Below are 23,623 nucleotides of genomic sequence, written 5' to 3'. Positions count from 1 at the left end.
CCCCCCAAGTTGAGAACCACTCACCTGGGGTGCCCTTCCTCTAACGGCTCTCGTGAGAGCCAGCTGAATTGCATACCTGCACAGGGTTCATTGAAAGATTATGTGAAAGGAAATAAAAGTGAGGTTGTCTGAGTAAAGAAAAGCTCTTTTGTTCCAATGCGAATTATAATACCAAAGCATTCTCAGATTTAAAAAAAAAAAAAGGGTGAGGTGGAATGACAGCAGCAAGATGGCAGAATAGGAAGTTCTAGCCCCTCCTTGCTCCTGTGAAGACACTGATTCAACAACACATGGACAAATTCCCTTTGTGAGAAATCCGGAAACTAGTTAAGAGGATCCTGCGGCCCTGGTGAGCATGAAACTAACCACATCAAAGCCAGTATAAAAATTTGTGTCACTATCTGGCCATCATCTGTCCCACACAGCACCACATGGTTGGGAAGAAATTTCCCAGCCTCTAGCTTCTCCCTGGAGAGGGAAAGAGAAAATTGGACTATACATCCAGAGTTCTGACTTTTCAGGAGAGCTGCCCAAGGGACTGGCTTCTGTCTCTTCTGTCTCAGAGTACAGATGGAACCCTGCATACTCTAGATGCCTGGAGCCACTGATAACAAAAGAGAGCTGAGTAGCACGCTACTGCTTCAAAGGACCTGTGGTACAGCAGACATCTAGACACGAGAGACAGCAAAGGATTCCAAGCTTCTGAAAAATATGAAACCAATAAATTTCTCTAATTAGGAATCTACATGCATAAGTCCAGAGAAGACATAGAAAAGGTTTGAGAGGCCTCCAGCATCTCTAGCCAGGCTGATTAATGAAGGTCTCTTTCTCTGTATGAAGCCAGTCCTTAGAGACTGGAGAGGTAACTGGTTTTGTTGTTGTTGTTGTTTTTAATGTGTGGATATTAGCACAAAATTAGAGGGAGCACAAAGAATCAGAGAAAAGTAGTCCAATCAAAGGTACAAAATAAATTTTCAGAAACCAACCCTAAAGAAAAGGGGCTATATTAATTACCTGACAAGGAATTCAAAACTATTGTCATAAAGATGCTTAATGAGCTCAGGAAAATTATGCATGAAGAAAATGAGAATTTTAACAAAGAGAATATTAACAAAGAGAAAATATAAAGAAGAACTGAACAGAAATTTTGGAGAAGAATGTAGTAACTTAACTAAAAAGTTCACTAGAGGAGTTCAGCACAGACTATAAAGCAGAAGAAAAAATCAGCAAACTGGATCACCGGTCTTTTGAAATTATCCAGTCAGGGGAGCTAGGAGAAAAAAGAATGAAAAAGAGTTAAGAAAGCCTAAAGTACTAATGACACACTGTCAAGTGGACCAAATACATAATATGCGAGTCCAAGAAAGAGAAGAGAGAGAGAAAGAAACAGAAAGTGTATTTAAAGAGATAATGGTCCCAAACTTGCCAAAACTGAGGAAGGAGATGGACATCCAGATTTAAGAAGTCTTCCACATAGGAGGACTTCAAAGATGTCCTTACCAAGACACATAATAATCAGATTATCAGAAGTAAGAGTTAATTTTGAAAGCAGCAAGAGAAAAGTGACTGGTCACAGAAGAAAGCCCCCGTAAAATGATCAGATTTTTCACCAGAAAGCTTGCAGGTCAGAAAATTGGATGATAAATTCAGAATGGTAAAAACAAAACCAAATAAAACAAACAAACAAACAAAAACGCCTGCCAACAAAGAACACTGTAACTGGCAAATTGTCCTTGAAAAAAATGGAGAGATAAGGACTTTCCCAGATAAACAAAAGCTCAGAGTTTACCACCATTAGATCTGCTTTATAGGAAATGCTAAAGTGAGTCCTTCAATTTGAAACAAAAAGATACTAAACACCAACATGAAAGTGTAGGAATTATAAATCTTGCTGATAAAGGCAAATACAGAATACTGTAGTGCTGTAATGGTGGTGTGTAAATCAGTTTAATTCTGGTATACAAATTAAAAGACAAAAGTATAAAAACCCCATAACTAGAAATCTGTGTTGATGAATACACAATTTAAATGAATGTAATTTGAGATATCATTAACATAAAGGGAGACAGGTATCTGAAGGAATAGTTTTTGTATGTGACTGAAGTTAAGTTGTTAACAGATTAAAAGAGATTATTATAACTGTAAGTTGTTTTATATAACACCCATGGTAACCACAGAGAAAATACCTATAGAAGATACACAAAAGAAGAGTTTTTGCAATATTATCATCTAGAATTTTTATGGTTTCAGGTTTTAGGTTTAAGTCTTTGATCCATCTTGTGTTGATTTTTGTATAAAGTAAGAGATAAGGATCCAGTTTCATTCTTCTACATGTGGCTTGCCAGTTTTCCCAGCACCATTTATTGAATAGGGTGTCCTTTCTCCAGTTTACGTTTTTGTATGCTTTGTCAAAGATCAATTGGCTATAATTATTTGGCTTTATTTCTGGGTTGTCTATTCTGTTCCATTGGTCTATATACCTATTTTTATACTAGTTCCATGCTATTTTGGTAACTATAGCCTTGTAGTATATTTTGAAGTTGAATAATATGATGCCCCCAGATTTGTTCTTTTTGCTTAGCACTGCTTTGGCTATTTGGGCTCTTTTTTGGTGCCATGTGGATTTTAGGATTGTTTCCGATTGACAAAGGTATTTTGATGGGAGTTCTGTGAAGAGTGATGGTGGTGTCTTAATAAGAACTGCATTGAATCTGTAGCTTGCTTTAGGCAGTATGGTCATTTTCACAATATTGATTCTACCCATCCATGAGCATGGGATATGTTTCCATTTGTTTGTGTCATCTATGATTTCTTTCAATAGTGTTTTATAGATTTTTTTTTTTTTTTTGAGACGGAGTCTCACTCTGTCGCCCAGGCTGGAGTGCAGTGGCGCAATCTTGGCTCACTGCAAGCTCCGCCTCTCGGGTTCACACCATTCTCCTGCCTCAGCCTCTCCGAGTAGCTGGGACTACAGGCGCCCCGCCACCACACCCGGCTAATTTTTCTCGATCTCCTGACCTCGTGATCCGCCCGCCTCGGCCTCCCAAAGCGCTGGGATTACAAGCGTGAGCCACCGCGCCCGGCCCTATAGATTTTCTTGTAGAGCTATTTTACCTCCTTGGTTAGGTATAACCCTAAGTATTTTATTTTATTTTTTTTGCAGCTGTTATAAAAGGAATGGAATTCTTGATTTGATTCTCAGCTTGGCTGTTGTTGGTGTATAGCAGTGCTACTGATTTGTGTACATTGATTTTCTATCCTGAGAATTTACTTAATTCATTTATTAGATCTAAGAGCTTTTTGGATGAGTCTTTAGAGTTTTCTAGGTAAATGGTCATATCCTTGGTGGACAGTGACAGTTTGACCTCCTTTTTTCCAATTTGGATGCCCTTTCTTTTTTGTCTGATTGCTGTGGCTAGGACTTCCACTACTATGTTGAATGTAAGTGGTTAAAGTGGGTAACCTTGTCTTGCTCCAGTTCTCAAAGAATTCATGACTAAGAACCCAAAAGCAAATGCAACAAAAACAAAAATAAATAAACGGGACCTAGTTAAACTAAAAAGCTTCTGCACAGCAAAAGAAATAACCAGCAGAGTAAACAGACAACCCACAGAGTGGGAGAAAATTTTCACAAACCACACATTCGGCAAAGGACTAATATCCAGAATCTACGAGGAACCTCAAACAAATCAGCAAGCAAAAAACAAATAATCCCATCAAGAAGTAGGCAAAGAACATTAATAGATAATTCTCAAAAGAAGATATACAAACAACTAGCAAACATATGAAAAAATGCTCACCATTACTAATTATCAAGGACATGCAAATTAAAACCACAATGAGATACCACCTTACTTGGTGAGAATGACCATAATTAAAAAGTCAAAAAATGATAGACGTTGGCATGGATTTGGTGAAAAGGGAACACTTTTACACTGCTGGTAGGAATGTAAGCTAATACAATCACTATAGAAACGGTATAGAGATTCCTTAAAGAATTAAAAGTAGAACTACCTTTCAATCCAGCAATCCCACTGTCAGGTATCTACCCAAAGAAAAAGAAGCCATTATGTGAACAAGACACATGCACACATAGTTAGAGTAGCACAATTTGCAATTGCAAAAATATGAAACCAACATAAATGCCCATCAACCAACAAATGGATAAATAAAATGTCCTATATATACACCATGGAATACTACTCAGCCATAAAACAAAGTGAAATAATGGCCTTTGAGCAACTTGGATGGAGCTAAAGGCCATTATTCTAAGTTAAATAACTCAGGAATGGAAAACCAGATTATTGTATGTTCTCACTTATAAGTGGGAGCTAAGATATGAGAATGCAAAGACATAAGAATTATATAATGCGGCCAGGTGCGGTGGCTCATGCATGTAATCCCAGCACTTTGGGAGGCCAAGGTGGGCGGATTACGAGGTCAGGAGATCGAGACCATCCTGGTTAACACTGTGAAACCCTGTCTCTACTAAAAATACAAAAAATTAGCCGGGCGAGGCAAGTGCCTGTAGTCCCAGCTACTTGGGAGGCTGAGACAGGAGAATGGTGTGAACCCAGGAGGCAGAGCTTGCAGTGAGCCGAGATTGCGCCACTGCACTCCATCCAGCCTGGGCGACACAGCGAGACTCTGTCTCAAAAAAAAAAAAAAAAAAAAAAAAAAAAAAAAAAAAAAAAAAAAAAAAAAAAAAAAAAAAAAAAGGAATTATATAATGGACTTTGGGGGCTTAGGGGGAAGAATGGGGGGGTGATGAGGGGTAAAAAACTACATATTGGGTACAGTGTACACTGCTTAGGTGACAGGCAAACCAAAACCTCAGAGAACTTATTTATGTAACCAAAAACCACCTGTACCACAAAAACTATCAAAATAAATTTGAAAAAAAATGAGGAAGGAATCAAACTATGTCATGATAAAATGTCAACACAGAGGAAGATAGAGGACAAAAGAGGACAAATGAGCTACAAGACAGACAGAAAACGGTTAAAATGGCAACAGTAAGTCCTTCCCTATCAATAATTACTTTAAGTATATCAAACTCCCCAATCAAAAAATATGGATGCCTGAATGGATTAAAACAAATAAGATCTAAAACTATATGCCATCTGCAAGAGACTCATTTTCGGTTTAAGGACACACATAGGCTGAAAGTGAAAGGATGGGAAAAAATATTCCATGCTTGGTAACCAAAAGAGAACAGAGCTGGCCATACTTATATCAGACAAAATAGGCTTTAAATAAAAAACTTTCACAAGAGACAAAGAAGGATATTATGTAATGATAAAAGGGTCAATTTATTAGAAAGATAAATAATTACAAATGCATGCATTAGTCAGGGTTCTCCAGAGAAATAGAACCAATAGGATGTGTGTGTACATACATACACACACATATATATACATACATACATACATACATATGCATATACATATATACAGACATATACACCCATCTAGGAGTATATTGCTGTATATATGTATATATACAGAGAGAGAAATTGATTTATTATAAGGTATTGAATCATGTGATTATAGAGGCCAAGAATTCCAGACCCAGGAGAGAGCCAATGGTATGGGGTTTAGTCTGAGTCTGAATACAAGTCTGAAGGCGAGAGAAAACCAATATCCCAGCTTAAAGACAGGAAGAAAGAGGGTTTTTCCCATTTAGCCTTTTATTCGATTTAGGCCCTCAATGGATCGGATGAGGCCCACCCACATTGGGGAGGGCAATCTGTTTTACTCAGTCTCCTAATTTAAATGCTAATCTCATCCAGAAGCATCCTCACAGATACACCCAGGGATAATGTTCAACCAAATATTTGGTCACTCTATGGCCCAGTCAACATGACATATGAAATTAATCGTCACCATATGTATGTACCCAACCTCAGAACATCTAAATATATGAAGCGAACATTGATAGAACTGAAGGGAGAAATAGATAGCAACACAATAATGGTAGGAGATTTCAATACCACACTTTCGACAATGGGTAGAACGTTCAGATAGGACATCAGTGAGGAAACAGAGGACTTGCACAACACTGTAGACCCAATGGACCTAACAGACATGCAGAGCTTTCCACCCAACAGCAGCAGAATACACGTTCCTCTCAAGCACATGGAATATTCTCCAGGACAGATCACATGTGAGGTCACAAAACAAGTCCTAACAAATTTAAGAGGATTAAAATCATATTCTGTATATTTTTCTAATTATAATGGAATGAAACTAGAAATCAACAGCAGAAGGAAAACTGAGAAATTCACAAATATGTGAAAATTAAACAACATTCTCTCAAAAAACCAATGGGTCAAAGAAAAACCACAAAAGAGAAATTTTAAAATCTTGAGATAAATGAAAACATGATATACCAAAACTTAGGCGATGCAGCAAAAGCAGTATAAACAGGGAAGTTTATAGAATTAAATGTCTACGTTAAAAAAGTAGAAATACCTCAAATAAAAATCGTAACTCTAGGCCGGGCGTGGGGGCTCACACCTGTAATCCCGGCACTTTGGGAGGCCGAGGTGGGTGGATCACCTGAGGTCAGGAGTTCGAGATCAGCCTGGCCAACATGGTGAAACCCCGCCCTGTCTCTACTAAAAATACGAAAATTAGCCGGCTGCGGTGGTGCACACCTCTAGCCCCAGCTACTCGGGAGGCTGAGGCAGGAGAATCACTTGAACCCGGGGGACGGAGGTTGCAGTGAGCCAAGATTGTGCCACTGCACTCCAGCCTGGGCAACAGAACAAGACTCTGTCTCAAAAAAAAAAAAAAAATCCTAACTCTATACCTTAAGGGTTTGGAACAAGAAGAGCAAACTAAACCCAAAGTTAGAAGAAGGAAGGAAATAGTAAATAGAGCAGCAAATTATGTAGACTTGCTCCCTTAGAACTCTCATTCCAGGGGGAAAGTTACACTAGGTAAAACATGCAGATTTTATCATAGCAGGTTCTGTACACGTGTTCTTAAAGTAGCATAGTTTGGCACACTGCTTCTCTTCCTGTATTTTGATATCTTCCCCTTTTTGTTAGGGCAAAATGGAATATGTTTTTGAATTGGATGTTCCCGGGAAAGTGGAAGATGTTGTGGAGACGTTGCTTCAGGTAAGCACTTGCTGGGTAGAAAATTCAAAGCAAACTGAGGCCCAAACTGTTTTTATAAATTTCATATTTATATACCTTACCCAAATCATCATCTGTTTTCTAAATATGTAGCAGATTGACTTAAAATGTTGAGTTTAAAAACTATATATTAGGAAGAAGCCATAGGTATATCAGAAGTAATCTTGACTGTTAACAGAATGATTGCTGTTTCTCATTGCTTCTAAAGAAATACTTCATATCATCTGAGAGAAAAAATAAATTCATGTCTGTTTATGATACTGTAGCTTCACAGAGCATCCTGCCTTGACAAATTGGGTGACCAAACCGCCATGGTAAGTATTCCTAACACTGTCTGTCTTTGATTGTCAATTAACTTGTATTGATATTTTACTTATAAATACTTATATTCGTACTTTTTCTTGGTTCTGTTTTAATAGATAACAGCTATTTTGCAGTCTCGTTTAGCTAGAACATCATTTGACAAAAACAGGTAAGTTTCTAATGATCTTTCCTAATTAGAAAAGCAGTGGACATTTTCATCTGTATGCCTCATTCAGCAAATCCAGGCCTGATGTCATCATTGGTCTCACCCAAAACCTGCTTGTCTTAGAGAATGGCTCAGCCTCAGTGCAGGAGAACTCTCTAGGGCTTCCTCTACTCTTCTCCATCCTGATGTCTGTCAGTCAGAAAGGTCTGTTAGATGCTTCGGTTTCTGCTTCTGTGTTTTCACATTGTGTTGCCTCAGTTCAGGCCACCGTCACCTCCCACCCAGAGCACTAGCACAGCTTTTAGCTCACCTACCTGACTCCATCGTCCCTTCTCCACTTTTCTTCTCCTCCCTCTACCTGACATCGTTTTAAAATATGTTCTTTCTAAGGGCCAGGTGCAGTGGCTCTTATAATCCCAGCACTTTAGGAAGCCAAAGTGGGAGAATCACTTGAGCTCAGAGTTTGAGACCAGCCTGGGCAACATAGTGAGATCCTGTCTCTGCAAAATTAAAAATTAAAAAATTAGGCCAGGCACGGTGGCTCATGCCTGTAATCCCAGCACTTTGGGAGGCTGAGGCGGGCAGATCATGAGGTCAGGAGTTCAAGACCAGCCTGGCCAAAATAGTGAAACCCTGTTTTTACTAAAAATATAAAAAATTACCCAGGCATGGTGGCAGGCACCTGTAATCCCAGCTACTCAGGAGGCTGAGGCAGAAGAATCGCTTGAACCTGGGAAGCAGAGGTTGCAGTGAGCCAAGATCATGCCATTGCACTCCAGCTCGGGTGACAGTGTGAGACTCCATCTAAAAAAAAAAAATTAGTTGGACATGGTGGTGCACACCTGAAGTCCCAGCTACTTGAGAGGCAAGGTGGGAGGATCCCTTGAGCCCAGGAGGTCAAGGTTGCAGTGAGCCATGATTATGCCTCTGTACTCCAGACAGAGTGAGACCCCATCTCAAAAAATTAAAATAATAAATTTTAAAATGTCCTTTCTAAACAACTTATTTGATCATATCACCTGCCCATTTAAAATTCTTCAAGATTGAAACTAGACTTCTTCCTTACACCATATACAAAAGTTAACTCAAGATGGATTAAAGACTGAAATGTAAAACCTAGAACTATAAAAACTGTTGAAGAAAACCTAGGAAATACCATTCTGGACATAGGCCCCAGCAAAGATTTCATGACGAAGTCACAAAAGCAATTACAACAAAAACAAAAATTGACAAATGAGACCTAATTAAACTAAAGAGCTTTTACACAGCAAAATAAACTATCAACAGAGTAAACAGACAACCCACAGAATGAGAGAAAATATTTGCAAACTTTGCATCTGACAAAGGTCTAAGAATCCAGAATCTAGAAGAAAGAAGCAAAAAATGAACAACCCCATTAAAAAGTAGGCCAAGGTCATGAACAGACACTTTTCAAAAAAAGACATACATGCAACCAAAAAACATCTGAAAAAATGCTCAATGCCACTAATCATTAGAAAAATGTAAATCAAAAGCACAATGAGATACCATCTTATACCAGTTAGAATGGCTATTATTTTAAAAATTTAATAAATTTTGAATGGCTGTTATTCAAAAAATAACGTGCTGGTGAGGTTGCAGAGAAAAGGGAATGCTTGTACCCTATTTAAATTAGTTCAGCTACTGTGGAAAGCAGTTTGGTGATTTCTCAAAGAACTTAAAACAGAGCTACCATTTGACCCAGCAGTCCCATGATTGCATATATACCCAGTGGAAAATAAATTGTTCTACCATAAAGATACATGCACTTGTAGGCTTATCACAGCACTATTCAAAATATTAATAGCAAAGACATACAATCAACATAAATACCCATCAGTGGTAGACTGGATAAAAGAAAATGTGGTACATATACACCATGGAATACTTTGCAGCCACAAAAAAGAGACCATGCCCTTTGCAGCAACATTGGATGGAGCTGGAGGCCACAGATGGTGCTGGAGCAAATTAATGTGGGAATAGAAAACTAACACCGCATGTTCTCACTTATAAGCAGGAGCTAAACATTGAGTACAAATGGACACAAAGAAGGGAGCAATAGATACTGAGCCTACCTGAGGTTGGAGGATGGGAGGGAGGAGGGTGAGGATCAAAAAATTGCCTATCAGGTACCACCAACCAGCTCCTAGAACAGTAATAAGCAAAAGAGTTTTCAATAACAGTTAATTTAAATGCCTGTCTTTCATTGACAATATCAAAGGTTACTGTACCAAGAAACAAATAGTCTTTTATAGCCATACACTTTAAAATTCCCTGGATTATTTCATATTGCCAAAAGAAAGTGATACAATAAAAGGCCATTAAAAATATAAATAAAATAAAAATTTTCAAGACCCCCCATCCCCAGTGCCTTCAAGATAAAGCCTAAACACCTTAACATGGCCCCAAGACTTAGGTGCTAGCTCTTATTTACTACTAGTCGTTGATGATGCATCTTGAATTCTGTGCCCTTAGTTACTTGCATTGCCTGCAGTTTCTGTTGTGCCACATTGTCTCTTACCTCTGAGCCTTTGTTCTTGTTCCCTCTGCTTAGAAAACTCATCCTCCTTCTCTGCACCTGGCTGTTACTTATTCTTCTTATTTCAGCTGTGCTGTCACTTCTAGAAGGTCTTTCCTGAGACTTCAGGTTGCAATAAGTACCTTCCTATGGCACCCTATAGGGTCCAAGAGAGTACACTTCTACTGTTCTAATGGTTTTTTCATTGTCTTTCTTGGCTTTTCTTAAGTATACATTTTGTGCAAAGATGACATTTCTGTATTATCCCATTCTCTTACTTGTTTATTGCCTTATATTAAGGAGATTTAGGCGATTTGTCTGTATCTTCGTCTCTGGTACCACTAAGTTAATTATTATACCTTTATGGTAACTATTGATATCTGGTAATGCAGGGCCCCAGACCTTATTTTCCTTTTTCACTTATGTCTTCAGTATTCTTGGTCTTAGGCACTGCCATCTGAATTTAGAATCAGCTTGTCAATTTCCATAAAAGCAATTGTGCTGGGATTTTGATTGTAATTGCAGTGAATCTATAGTCTTCTCTCTATTTATTTAGGTCCCCTTTAATATATTCCTTATGATTTTCTTCATAAAGGTCTTTCCTAGCTTATGTTATTTATCCCCAGTGCTTCATATTTGTGATGATATTATAAATGGTATGTTATTAAAATTTCATTTTCTGTTTATTGTTGATATATAGAACACAATAGGTTTTAGTGTACTCATTTTGTTTTCAGCAACCCTACTAAACTCTGTGACCAATTCCATTAACTGTATATTTAGATTCTTTATATTTACAAAATCTTATCTATGAATTATTTGCGGTCTCTATTCACTAGCATTTTTATTTTTGATTTTTGCATCTGTAATCATTCATGCTTAGGACAAAGCAGAAAGTATTGGTAGAATAGGTTCATTTATTTATGGATTATTATGTGTTAGGCTTTTGCTAGAAGCTTATGTTTATAAATAAGAGTAGTTTGTAATATTCTATTTTATTGCTACCTTTGTGAGATTTGGCAATCAGTCATCTTGACCCTTACCCTACATTTTAAGGTGTTAAAGAACTTGCCAGTAAAGCCATCTGGCCAGTAATGTGTTTTTTGTGTTTATGTTTGTTTGATTCTTTCTCTGCTTCACCATATAGTATTAATTTTATTTCCATTTTTATACTGGCAGGATATATTAGGTAAGTGAATTGCTTAGGGAAGAATAGTTTCCATTTCAGAAAGGAAAGGGAATAATAAGAAGAATTAGCTTCTTCTGACCTACTTAGAATGTGTCATTTTTCCAAGTAGCAATTTAGACTTCAATTCTGGGCTTCAGCATGACATTCATTTAAAAAATGGTTCACTGTGAATGTTTTAATGTATCCAATTGCTGAAATGTTAGGCTAAAGAATTTGGGGGAAGGGATTTTTGCAATATGAAATGAAATATTACAGTGTTTTATACTTTCTCTAGAAGAAAAAAAGTAAACTTCTGCTAAGATAAGCTTTCATCATATTTCTGAGGAGATAATTTTTTGTTAAAGGAATATAAGGAAAACTATTTTTAATACTTTTTAGTTTGAAAAATTTTAAACCGTCACAAGTTGAAACACTAATACAATGAAGGCAGGTCCCCCATGATTCACCGGATGTTAATTTACCATTTTGCCAAATTTTCTTTAAGTCATGCCTGCTCCTACTCACATTATTGCTCTGTGTGTGTGTGTTATTTGTATGTATAAATGTATATGTTTGTATTATATATATAATATATGTGTACATATTTTTTCTGAACCATCTGAAACTAAATTCTGAGGTATCATAACACTTCTCCCATAAGTACTTCAGCAGGTACTTGTTAGAAGGATATCCTCCATTCCTTGATACCATTATCATATTCCATTAGCAATAATTCCATAATATCATCTAATATATCATATAATAAAATAAATAAAATCATAATAAAACATAAAATCATTAAAAATATAAAATCATAATATCAGCTTATAGCTTCATATTAAAATTTCCCCTTTTTTTAAAAAAATTATACTTTAAGTTCTAGGGTACATGTGCACAAGTGCAGGTTTGATGCATAGGTATACATGTGCCATGTTGGTTTGCTGCACCAGTCAACTCATCATTTACTTTAGGTATTTCTCCTAATGCTATCCCTCCCCCAGCCCCCCACCCCACGACAGGCCCCAGTGTGTGATGTTCCTCACCCTGTGTCCAAGTGATCTCATTGTTCAGTTCCCACCTGTGAGTGAGAACATGTGGTGTTTGGCTTTCTGTCCTTGCGATAGTTTGCTGAGAATGATGGTTTCCAGCTTCATCCATGTCCCTGCAAAGGGCATGAACTCATCCCTTTTGATGGCTGCATAGTATCCCATGATGTATATGTGCCACATTTTCTTAATCCAGTCTATCATTGATGGACATTTGGGTTGGTTCCAAGTCTTTGCTATTGTGAATAGTGCCACAATAAACATAACATGTGCATGTGTCTTTATAGTAGCATGATTTATAATCCTTTGGGTATATATCCAGTAATGGGATTGCTGGGTGAAATGGTAATTCTAGTTCTAGATCCTTGAAGAATCGTCACACTGTCTTCCACAATGGTTGAACTAATTTACACTCCCACCAACAGTGTAAAAGTGTTCCTATTTCTCCACATCCTCTCCAGTATCTGTTGTTTCCTGACTTTTTAATGATTGCCATTCTAACTGGCATGAGATGGTATCTCATTGTGGTTTTGATTTGCATTTCTCTGATGACCAGTGATGATGAGCATTTTTTCATGTGTCTGTTGGCTGCATAGATGTCTTCTTTTGAGAAGTGCCTGTTCATATCCTTTGCCCACTTTTTGATGGGTTTGTTTGTTTTTTTCTTGTAAATTTGTTTGAGTTCTTTGTAGATTCTGGATATTAGCCTTTTGTCAGATGGGTAGATTGCAGAAATTTTCTCCCATTCTGTAGGTTGCCTGTTCACTCTGATGGTAGTTTCTTTTGCTGTGCAGAAGTTCTTTAGTTTAATTAGATCCCATTTGTCTATTCTGGCTTTTGTTGCCATTGCTTTTTGTGTTTTAGTCATGAAGTCCTTGCCTACGCCTATGTCCTGAATGATATTGCTTAGGTTTTCTTCTAGGGTTTTTATGGTTTTAGGTCTAACATATAAGTCTTTAATCCATCCTGAATTAAAAATTTACCCTTTTCTACCCCAAAAGTCTTCCTTAAAATACTTTATTTTGTAATGATTGTAGATTTAAGAACAGACTAGAAGATAGTACAGATTTCTCTTTCATTCCTCACTCAGAATCCCTGTTCTGTTTAGTATGTAGATGCTGCCATCTTTTGTTGGACATATTCCTAGATATTTGATTGTTTGACACTATTGAAAATTTATTTTCCAACTATTTGTTACTGGTATATAGAAATACAGTTCTTTTTTTAATTGGCCTTGTATACTATTTCTCTTCTAAATTCACTCATTAGTCTTAGAGTGTTTTTTGCTAGATTCCATGGAGTTTTCATGTACATAATCATTTAATCTGTGAATAATGACAGTTTCACAGAAATCCCTACGGCTTTTATTTTCTATTTCTTGCCTCATTGCACAGTTTTATTAATAGATGTGGTGGAAATGGACATTATTGCCTCATTCTTGATTTTACAGGAAAAGGGCTTAATGTTTCATCATTCAAAGATGATGCTAGCTGTAGGTTTTTCATAGCTGCCCTTTAACAGAATGAAAATGTTCCTTTCTGTTCCTAGTTTACTGAGAGTTTTTTCAATAATGGGTGTAGAATTTTGTCAAATATTTTTTCTGCATTCATTGACATGATCATATTTTTTTCCTTATTCTGTTAATGTTTTGAGTTACATTGATTGATTTTTTTCAATGTTAAACCAACCTTGTATTCATGGGCTAAATCTAATTTGAGATCATGATGTCTTATCTTTTTTACATATTACTGGATTTGCTTTGCTAGTATTTTTGCGTCTATATTGTTGAGGGATATTGCTCTGTAATTCTCTTGTAAGGTATTTGTCAGGTATGGTACAGGTTATGCTGACCTCATAGTATGGAGGTTTTCTTTATCTCCTGTTTTCAGAAAAAGTTTGTGTAGGATTGGTGTTATTTCTTCCTTACATTTTTAACAGAATTTATTGATGAAGCCATCTAGGTCTAAAGTGTCCTTTGGGATTCCATTTATTTACTAGACATAGGACTGTTCCATTTGTCTGTTTCTTCTGTTCCTGTTTTGGTAACTTGTGTATTTCAAATAAATTGTCCATTTCATCTAAATTGTCAGACGTATTGGTATGAAGTTGCTAATGTCCTTTTAATGCCAGCGGCATCTGTAGTATCTGCCCTTCTTTCATTCATTATGCCGATACTTAGTGTTTTCTCTCGTTAAAAAAAATCAGTATTGCCAGGGCTTGCCAATTTTATTAATCTTTCAAATGACCACATTTTGACTTTGTTGATATTTTTCTGCTTTTTCACTTTAGTTATAGTTGATGTCTACTTTTATTATTTCCTTCCTTCGGCTTGCTTTGGGTTTGAATTTATTCTGGTAGCTTTCTAAGAACAAAGTCTAGGTCACCAATTTTATTCCTTCCTTTGTAATAGAAGCACTTAAACTTATAATTTTCTCTTTAAGCACTGCTTTAGCAACATTCTGCAGATTCTGATACGTTTTTTGTTACCATTAGTGTAAAAATATTTTGTAATTTTCTTTATGATTTCTCCTTTGGCCCATAGGTAATTTAGAAGTATGTTTAACTTCCACATATTTGGAAATTTTTAGTAGATATTTTATAGATACTGATTTATAATTTAATATCTGATCAGAGAATATGTTCTGTGTGATTTCAGTCTTTTGATATTTGTTCAGATTTGTTTTATGGCCCAGCATATGGCCTATCTTGGTGAACATTTCACATGCCGTTGAAAGGAATGTGAACTCTGCAGTTGTTGAAAATAGTATTCCATAAGTGCCATATGGGTCCAATTGGTTGCTGGTCGTTTGGATCAAATATATTTCATTAATTTTTTTTGTTGACTTGTGCTATCAGTCACTGAGAGAAGGATGTTAAAATTGTCAGTGGTGAGTTATTTCTTTTCTTATTTCTGTCAATTTATGCATTTTGTGTTGTGAAGCTCTGTTATTAGATTCATATACATTAAGACGCATAATGTCTTCTTAATTGATCCTTTCATTATTATGAAATGTCCCTCTTCATTTGTGATAGTCTTTTTCTTGAAGCCTGCTTTGTCTTCCTTTATAGTAACCACATCAATTTTCTTATGTGTTGTGATTGCATGATACATCTTTTTTTGTCGTTTTACTACTAACCTGTGTATTTATTGTTTTAAAAATATATATACTTTAAATATATAGTTGAGTCTTGCTTTTTATGCATTCTGACAATCTCTGCTTTTCAATAGGAATGTTTAGATAATTTATAATTATATAATTATAGACTAGCTGGTTTTAAGCCTAGTATCTTAGGATAGTCATGGATCACTTAATGACAGGGATACTTGTTGTGGGATTCAGGAGGACGAGAGAGGGACCTCGGGTTAAAACAGGAGAATCTTTTATTGAATGCACCCAGGCCCAGCTGACTCAGCATCCAAATGACTGGGCCCGGAACAAAGACAGCACTTGACTTTTTATACACACTTCACCAAAGGGGTGGGCCAGCTTGAAGCAAGCTTACAGTGGTGTGAAAGCAGGGATACAGAGGCAGGACAAAGACAGATAATCAAATTGTAACAGGTTCATAACTCAGGATTGCACATAACGATTGCTATGCAACCCAGATGTCCATTATCTAGGTTTGCCTAGGCACGGGCTTATCCTATAACTTTCACTGTGGCACCCAGGTGGCCGTAACTCAGGCCTGCTCAGAGGCTCATGACCTTCACTCTACTGCTTAGATAAAACAATACTTGAAGTCACTAGTTACAGAGAAGAGGAATCTGTAAACTCATTCCGTAAAACAAAGGAAAATTTGTTTTTCTTCTCCCTATGTTAAAGGAGTGCTGGGAGAGTCTTCAGAGCACATTAGATAATATTATCAAGACTTTTCCTGGGTCTGGGCTGTGCCTGTTGCTGCCTCTGAGACAAGTCAGCCTAATACAGGAAAACTTATTTCTCCTTCTTTTTAATTTTATTTTTCTTTAATTTCCCACCTCCTATGTTGTGAGAAACGTGTCGTTAGGCAATGGTCATTGTGAGGACATCATAGGGTGCACTTCTACAAACCTGAATGGTACAGCTTACTACACACTTAGACTATGCAGTATAGCCTATTGCTCCTAGGTTACAAACCTGCACAGCATTTTGCTGTACCACTTGAGTATCCCTAATTCAAACATTTAAATTCCGAAATGCTCCAAAAGTCCGAAATGCACTCAAAAATTTTTGAGTACCAACATGATGGTCAAAGGAAATGCTCATTGGAGCAGTTCAGATTTCAGATTTCGTGATGAGGGAGGCACACCGATATGATACAAACATTCAAAATTCCAAAATCCAAAACACTTTTGCTCCCAAGTGTTTTGAATAAGGAATACTCAACTTGTACTAAATGCTATGGGCAATTATAATATAATGGTATTTATGTATCTACATATAGAAAAGGTAGAGTAAAAATGTGGTATTATAATTTTATGAGCCCACTGTTATATACAGTGTCATTGACCAAAACATCATTATGTGGCACACATTGTTTCTGTATTTATTTCTCGGTGTCTCATTTTGTTTTTGTTCCTCTGTTCCTCCTTTTCTCCCTTCTTTTCGGGAAATCTAGTATTTTTCAGTCCTCCATTTTATCTACTCTATTGACTTTTTAGCTGTAGCACTTCGTGTTATTTTTAGTGGTCATTCTAGAGATTACAGTATGTACCTTGTGCCAGAGTGTACCTTCAGATAATATTATTTCATGCTACTTTACACCAATATAAGAACCTTACTCCAATGTATTTCCATTTAGCCTCTCCTGCCTGTTATGATCTTATCTTGTGGCTAATTTATGCATATTCCATAAAACCCACAATACGGTATTCTTATTTGTGCTTTAAAAATCAATAGCTTTTTAAAGAATTTAGATACATACATATGTGTTTGCATAGAAATTAAAAATACTAAAAAATATTTTTAATACGTAGATATTTAGATGTTTATAATTTCTAGTCTTGTTTCCTTTCTGCAAATCTAGTATTTCATCTGGTATCATTTTTCCTTAGTCTAAAACACTTTTTGTGGCATTCATTACAAGCTGATCCATTAGAGATTAATTCTCTCAGCTTTGTACAAGAAGAAGATATTTATTTTACCTTCATTTTTGAAGGGTGTTTTTGGATATAGAATTCTAGGTTAGCAGGTTTCTTACCCCTTTAAAGATTGTCATTCCATTGTTTCCGGTGAAGAGCCCCATGATTTGAATTGCTATTCCCTATGTATGATGTGGTGTTCTTGTGCTCATCCTGCTTGAGGGTTTCAGAGTGTATGATGGGGAAATTCCTACTATGCTGTCAACACAGAACACTTCAGTGATCAGCTGTGGGGCTTTTTCCTATACCAAGGAGTTCTCTGACACCAGTTGGGTATTCTACAATTCAATTCAGACATTGTCTGCCTGGAGTTAGCACAGACCCCAGAAGTTAAGAGCTCAGTCCAAGAAGGCTGCCCCCCTCACCTCCCATGCCAATCACAAATCCAAGTTGTCACCTGTGCTCTGACCAACTAGCTATAAATCAGAGATTCCCACAACACATTCCTTGGGTTTGATCACTAGAATGGCTCACAGAACTTGGAAATATTTACTTATGTTTACCAGTTTATTATGATAATAAAGGACATGATAAAGGTTACCGATGAACAGCCAGATGAGGAGATGCATAGGGTGATATCTGGAAGGAAGGGTCCTGAGTGCAGGAGCTTCTGTCCCTGTGGAGTGAGGGTACATCACCCTCCTGGCACATAGATGTCTTCAGCAACCCAGAAGCTCTCCCAGCCTCATAGTTTAGGGGTATTTATGGAGGCTTTGTCACATAGGCACAGTCAAATATTAACTCAGTCTCCAGCCTCTCTATCTTACCCTGAAAAGGGCGAGTGTGGCCGAAAGCTCTAAGCCTCTCATCAGGGCTTGGTCCTTCTGGTGACCAGCACCCATCCAGGATCCCATACACAGTTACCTCATTAGAGCAAAAGATGCTTCTGTAACTCAGGAAATTCCAAGAGATTAGGAGGTCTATGTCAGGAATCAGGACCAAAGACCAAATATTAGAACAAAAGATGGACCTAACACCTCTGTCACTGGGGAAATTACACAAGTTTCAGGAGCTCTGTGCCACGAACTGGGAGCAGAGACCAAATGATATATTTTTTTATTATGTCACATAGAGTTTCAGAATAACATGCATCTATGAACTGATATCTTCAGTTCTCAGCCATTCTATTCTCCATTTCCTCTGTCCTATTTTCTGTCTTTTCTTCTATAATCAGTTATACTTAAGTTAGTATGTTTAATATATTCCTTCAGATCTCAGATACACACTCCTATATTTTTTTTTCATTCTTTTTTCTCCTTTGGTTTTGTTTTAGTTAGGACACTTTTTATTGTCCTGTTTTCAGACTTACTGGACCTTTCCTCCACTGCATCCAGTCTGTTGTTAAGATTAATTAATTCTTTGTGATATCAACATTTTTATTCCTATATTTCCATTTGGTTCTTTTTCATAGTTTCTATTTCTGTGCTGAAACTGTCTTTTCACATGTGTTGTCCATCTTTTGTTCTTGTTGACCCTTTTCTCTTTTTTTTTGAGACATGGTCTCACTCTGTCACCCAGGCTGGAGTGCAGTGGCATAATCATGGCTGACTGAAACCTCATCCTCCTGGGCTCAAGTGATCCTCAGCCTCCTGAGTAGCTGGGACCACAGGCACATGCCACCATGCCTGGCTAATTTTTTATTTTTTGTAGAGATGGTATCTCAGTATGTGACCCAGCTGGTCTGAAACTCTTGGGCTTAAGTGATCCTCTTGCTTTGGCCTCTCAAAGTGCTGGAATTACAGGTGTGAGCCAACATGCCTGGACTGTTCTTGATCCTTTATCATATTTACTGTAGTTATCTTAAAGTCTTCCTATGATCGATCCAATGTCTGGCACACCTTCTATAGAGTCTTTTCTCTCTTGAGCATGAGTCATATTTTCTTGCTTCTTTGTTATGTTTTATAATTTTATTGTATTGTAATTTTTTTATTGAGCAGTTTATTAAAAAGGAAGTGTTGAGACCAAACTAAGTAATATTTATCTCCAGAAGTGGTCAAGCCACCTCTTATTCTGTTAGGCTACTTGTACAGGGAGGCTCTGTCAATCAAATCTGTCACGAGCTGCAGTAAGACTTTGTTGCACCTGTGGTTAAATTTAAGCCAACACTGCCTACAACTCTATTGAGGGAGTGATAAAGAGTTTCTCTTCCACAGGACTTGGGATCTCAGCACTTGAAGGATTCTAGAGGTATCTTTGTGCTTTACACCTGAGCCATCAGGTTTCGGAACTGCGGGAGGTTTCCCTTGTTTTGCACCTCAGTCGACAGCATTTTTGGATCTCTGGGGAGCTTTCTTCGCTCTCCAGTCTCAACTCTGGCTTTCCATTTCCCTGAAGATCTCTCTTCATTCTGCAGCCCTTACTCAGTTCTGTCCTAGGTTGCTCCTCCTCCTGCCACTCACCTGTTGATCTCTTCTTTCCTTTTTGCAATCATGTTCATTTAGGTTTCTTTACATGCTCAACATTCCAGTGGGTTTTAACAAGCTATGAAGATTGTTCAGTATATCCAGCTCATTTTGGTTGTTAGGGTGAAAGCTTCAACCGTCTCTTATAGCTTTCCCATCCTAACTTGAGGTGGAGATCTTCCCCTGCATCTTTTTGTCCTGTCACTTATAAAGAGATTTATTTTTAACCCAGTTATTTCAGTAATTGCCTCAAAATGTTGATGATTTGGTTGTTTTTCCTTATTTTGTCTTAAATCAGTAAAGCAGAATGAGAGGGGACTTTGTTGATTAAATATTTTAGGAGTGGGTAGTGGAGAGATCATTTTTCAGAGGTTTTCTGCAGTAAATCCACAGAGGGATATACTCAAAAATATACAATTACTCAAATGTTTTATAATTCAAGTAATTATAATTATGTAGTCAGAGCCTTATAAAGTGTAGTGTGAAATAAATGCCACGTGTCAAAATGGTTTATAGGACGATAAAAATAATGACAGAAAAATAGGAAATAATTTAAATGTAAGAATAGTTTCAAGGCCTATTTATTTTGGGGGGAATGAGTTTAGCTAAGGGTTATTTGGTATTATTTATTTGTCTGTCACGGCTTCTGTGGTAGATAATCTCACCTATTTCTTTGAAAAATGAGTTTTTATCATGCCATTTCTAAAGAGTCAGTTTTATCTAAGCAATCAATTTATATTACCATTTTTATTGTATTAAATGTAGTGTTTAGACAATGTCATAGAAAGTCACATTGTAGCTCCCTTAGATAAACCTAGAAAGTAGATCAATTTCTGATTTTTCTTACTTTTGCTGAAAAACCTATTTTCAGGTTCCAAAACATTTCTGAAAAGCTGCATATGGAATGCAAAGCAGAAATGGTGACGCCTCTGGTGACTAATCCTGGACACGTGTGCATCACGGACACAAACTTGTATTTTCAGCCCCTCAACGGTTACCCGGTGCGTAGACCGCAGGGTCAGGTGGGGAGCTGCCCATGTTTAAGCTGTTTCCAGACCATGGCCTCACAATGCCAGGGACCTCACTTTTTGATGAGGATCAAGTCATGTCCCCACCCACCCCCTTCACACGCAGCATCTGTGTATTTTACAAACACCGTGTGTAATCATGATGTGGAGTCTCCGAAGTTTGAGTTCGTCTGATCTGTTTTCAGTCATGTCAGGGGCACTTGCTCTCAGTGTGGTGAAAAGAAACCTTGCTCCTCCCGATTTTAGTAAAGGGTCGCTAGAGATTTAGACCTTTCTTTTAGGAGGCATTTCCGAGAGACCAGTGAAATGTACTATGATTAATAAGAAATAGATTTTGAAATAAATTTGCTTATATATACACAGAGGTTGGTATTTCTTGTTTTTGCTTAATGATGAACAACCTCAGTAGATCTGAATTTTTCCTGAAGGAGAACTATGAGCAGGTCCTCCCAGCTAGTGCAGAAGTACGTGTGGAGATCCTGCTGTCTGGCAGTTGTGGGCTCCTGCTAAGATGTTGGAAACAATCTTCTCTTTCACAATGACACCAGACTTACAAGGCCAGAAAATAAAGATAAACTTAGATATCCATGTTGAAACTTGTAAAGATTTGTTGCTTATCTAGATCTGGCCACTTTTTAGCATGATCCATTAAAAGAACAGAAATCCTAACACACCCTGGTAGTGCTGTGGGGCCATTTGGCAGGGCCCAAGAATTCTGCCAGAGAAAGTTCCACCTTGGAAATTCTCCAGGCTGGTCATTACAGGGCACTAAAACATCTCACACTCTCCTGAGTGAAAGATTATGTTATAGCGATTGTGTCCACTAGGTGGTGGGGCTCACTTTCCTAGTTCTCCAGTAGACACCGCATGCTGCTAGCACAGCATTCTCAGGGAGTGTAATAAATTGGCTTGGCTGCTACTATTGCTTGGGTCAGAAATTTTGAGAAAAAATGTCTGTGTATCCTAGCTTCAGAATCCATGGTATAGGCCTTTACTCCTTCCCAGTACTGGCCAGGATCCTTGACCAGTCATTTCCAAGACCTGACTCTGGGCCTCCAGGGCAGTTTCCACTGTTGGACAGACTGACCTCTGCACACCCATCGTCCCTCCCACTTGGGAGGAGGACCACGGAAGCATAGCTATTAGCCAATCTTTGCCTTTTTAAGCCTCCTTTCTCTCTTACTAGTGTTTTAAAATTATAGAAAAGCAAGACAACTTTCTTCTTCATTACCAAAGAAAAAATTTAGAGGCCTTGCTTTATACTTTAGTAATTTGTGAGCCTTAATACACTGTAATTTTTAATGAGATAAAAGATAGGATTCTTTAAAAAAGATGTGTGTCAGTACTAAGCAAACTATTTGTCTAAAAAAAGATAGCAAGATTCCTGAGAGGTTATTTATGCCAGTTCTTTACATTTCTTATCACCCCACAATCTAACCTGAAAGATTATCACCCCACCCCAAACTAACCTGAAATATCCCTGAAAGATAGATGATTGCATTATCATTTGGGGGGTGCCACATGGCGGGGAGGAAAACTTGCACAAGGTCATAAAGCTAGTGAAAGATGGCAGAGCAGAATGGAAAACCAGATATTACCTTGTTCCAAGATTTCCTTTTCCAATGGTTCATTAGGAAGGCAAGATTTGGTGATTTTTTTTTCCCCTTTCTGATACTACAGAACAACTTCTAATTGTGTCAGAACAATAATGTTTGAGATTGTCTTTCTACTTTTAAAGAAACCTGTGGTCCAGATAACACTCCAAGATGTCCGCCGCATCTACAAAAGGAGACATGGCCTCATGCCTCTGGTGAGTCCTTGGGAGGCTGTGCTGGGGCATGATTGTCACACTTTCAGTTTAGCCGGCAGTTTATTGACAGTAAACACTTACGAGATGTCTGAAAGTACAAGTACATTGTCTTGTAAGAAAATAGACTCGGATTTTGCTGTTCTTTCTTTTGAAGAAGCTAGAAATTCGTAAAGGAATAACTCCTTCATGTAGAGAAGAGGTTCTATTATGAAATATTTTTGGCTCCAAGAGCAAGAGGGCTAGAGTGCCCTTGAGTTTCTCACTCCTGCATTCTCAGTTTCTGGGCTCAGGCTAGAATGATCTGTGTAAAACCAACCCTGTGCCGTACTTGCCTCCACCATTCATAGCAGCTAGGTCTCAAAGCAAAATCTGGAAGATATTACAAAATTTCTTCTTTAGTGGAACTAGTATATTCACAGTTAACTTACATTAATTCAACCTTTGGGCTGAACGACAAAATAACCATTTAAAATCATATAGGCAGTTCTTTCCACCATTCCCTGAATAAGTGTATTTCTATACTTAGGTCCTATTTCTGACACATGTCTTACTTCAGTAACCAATCCCTACAGAAGGTATGATTCTAAGTGTTTTAATTCGACACCAATAGAAATTCATTTTTTCTCCTTTGAAGATTAACTAGTAACTTGGTGACATTACAAAAGCATTGTGGAATTTTAACTCTTATTTTTGTGCTTTTAATTTGTGAAATTCTACTGTTTTGCTGCCTATTTTACTTAAAAGGCCATTCCTCCATCTCCAGCACTAATAGCAGATCAGGGAAACAGATACTATTAAAAATCTCCTCCTTTGGGTATAGAGCTGCAGTCAGAAAAAGAGAAGAAATTAACATTGATTAAGTGCTTTCTATGTAACAGGCAATTTATATATAATGTTT

The 23,623-nt window shown here is 37.4% G+C and overlaps 1 protein-coding gene across 1 annotated transcript in view; it reads left to right on the top strand.

Annotated features, from left to right (window-relative positions):
- The window catches only part of NSMAF (neutral sphingomyelinase activation associated factor), an 81,320-nt gene that overhangs the window by 31,314 nt on the left and 26,383 nt on the right, over positions 1 to 23,623 (top strand). The window contains 5 exon segments of the mRNA XM_030795366.1: positions 7,055 to 7,126; positions 7,411 to 7,458; positions 7,564 to 7,616; positions 20,759 to 20,888; positions 22,654 to 22,725. Coding sequence (XP_030651226.1) covers positions 7,055 to 7,126; positions 7,411 to 7,458; positions 7,564 to 7,616; positions 20,759 to 20,888; positions 22,654 to 22,725 — 375 coding nt within the window.

This window comes from Nomascus leucogenys, chromosome 16, assembly GCF_006542625.1.
Source record: "Nomascus leucogenys isolate Asia chromosome 16, Asia_NLE_v1, whole genome shotgun sequence".
NCBI classification, from domain to species: Eukaryota; Metazoa; Chordata; class Mammalia; order Primates; family Hylobatidae; genus Nomascus; species Nomascus leucogenys.
Note: the sequence above shows the minus strand (reverse complement) of the source record. Positions and strands in the feature narration are given on the sequence as shown.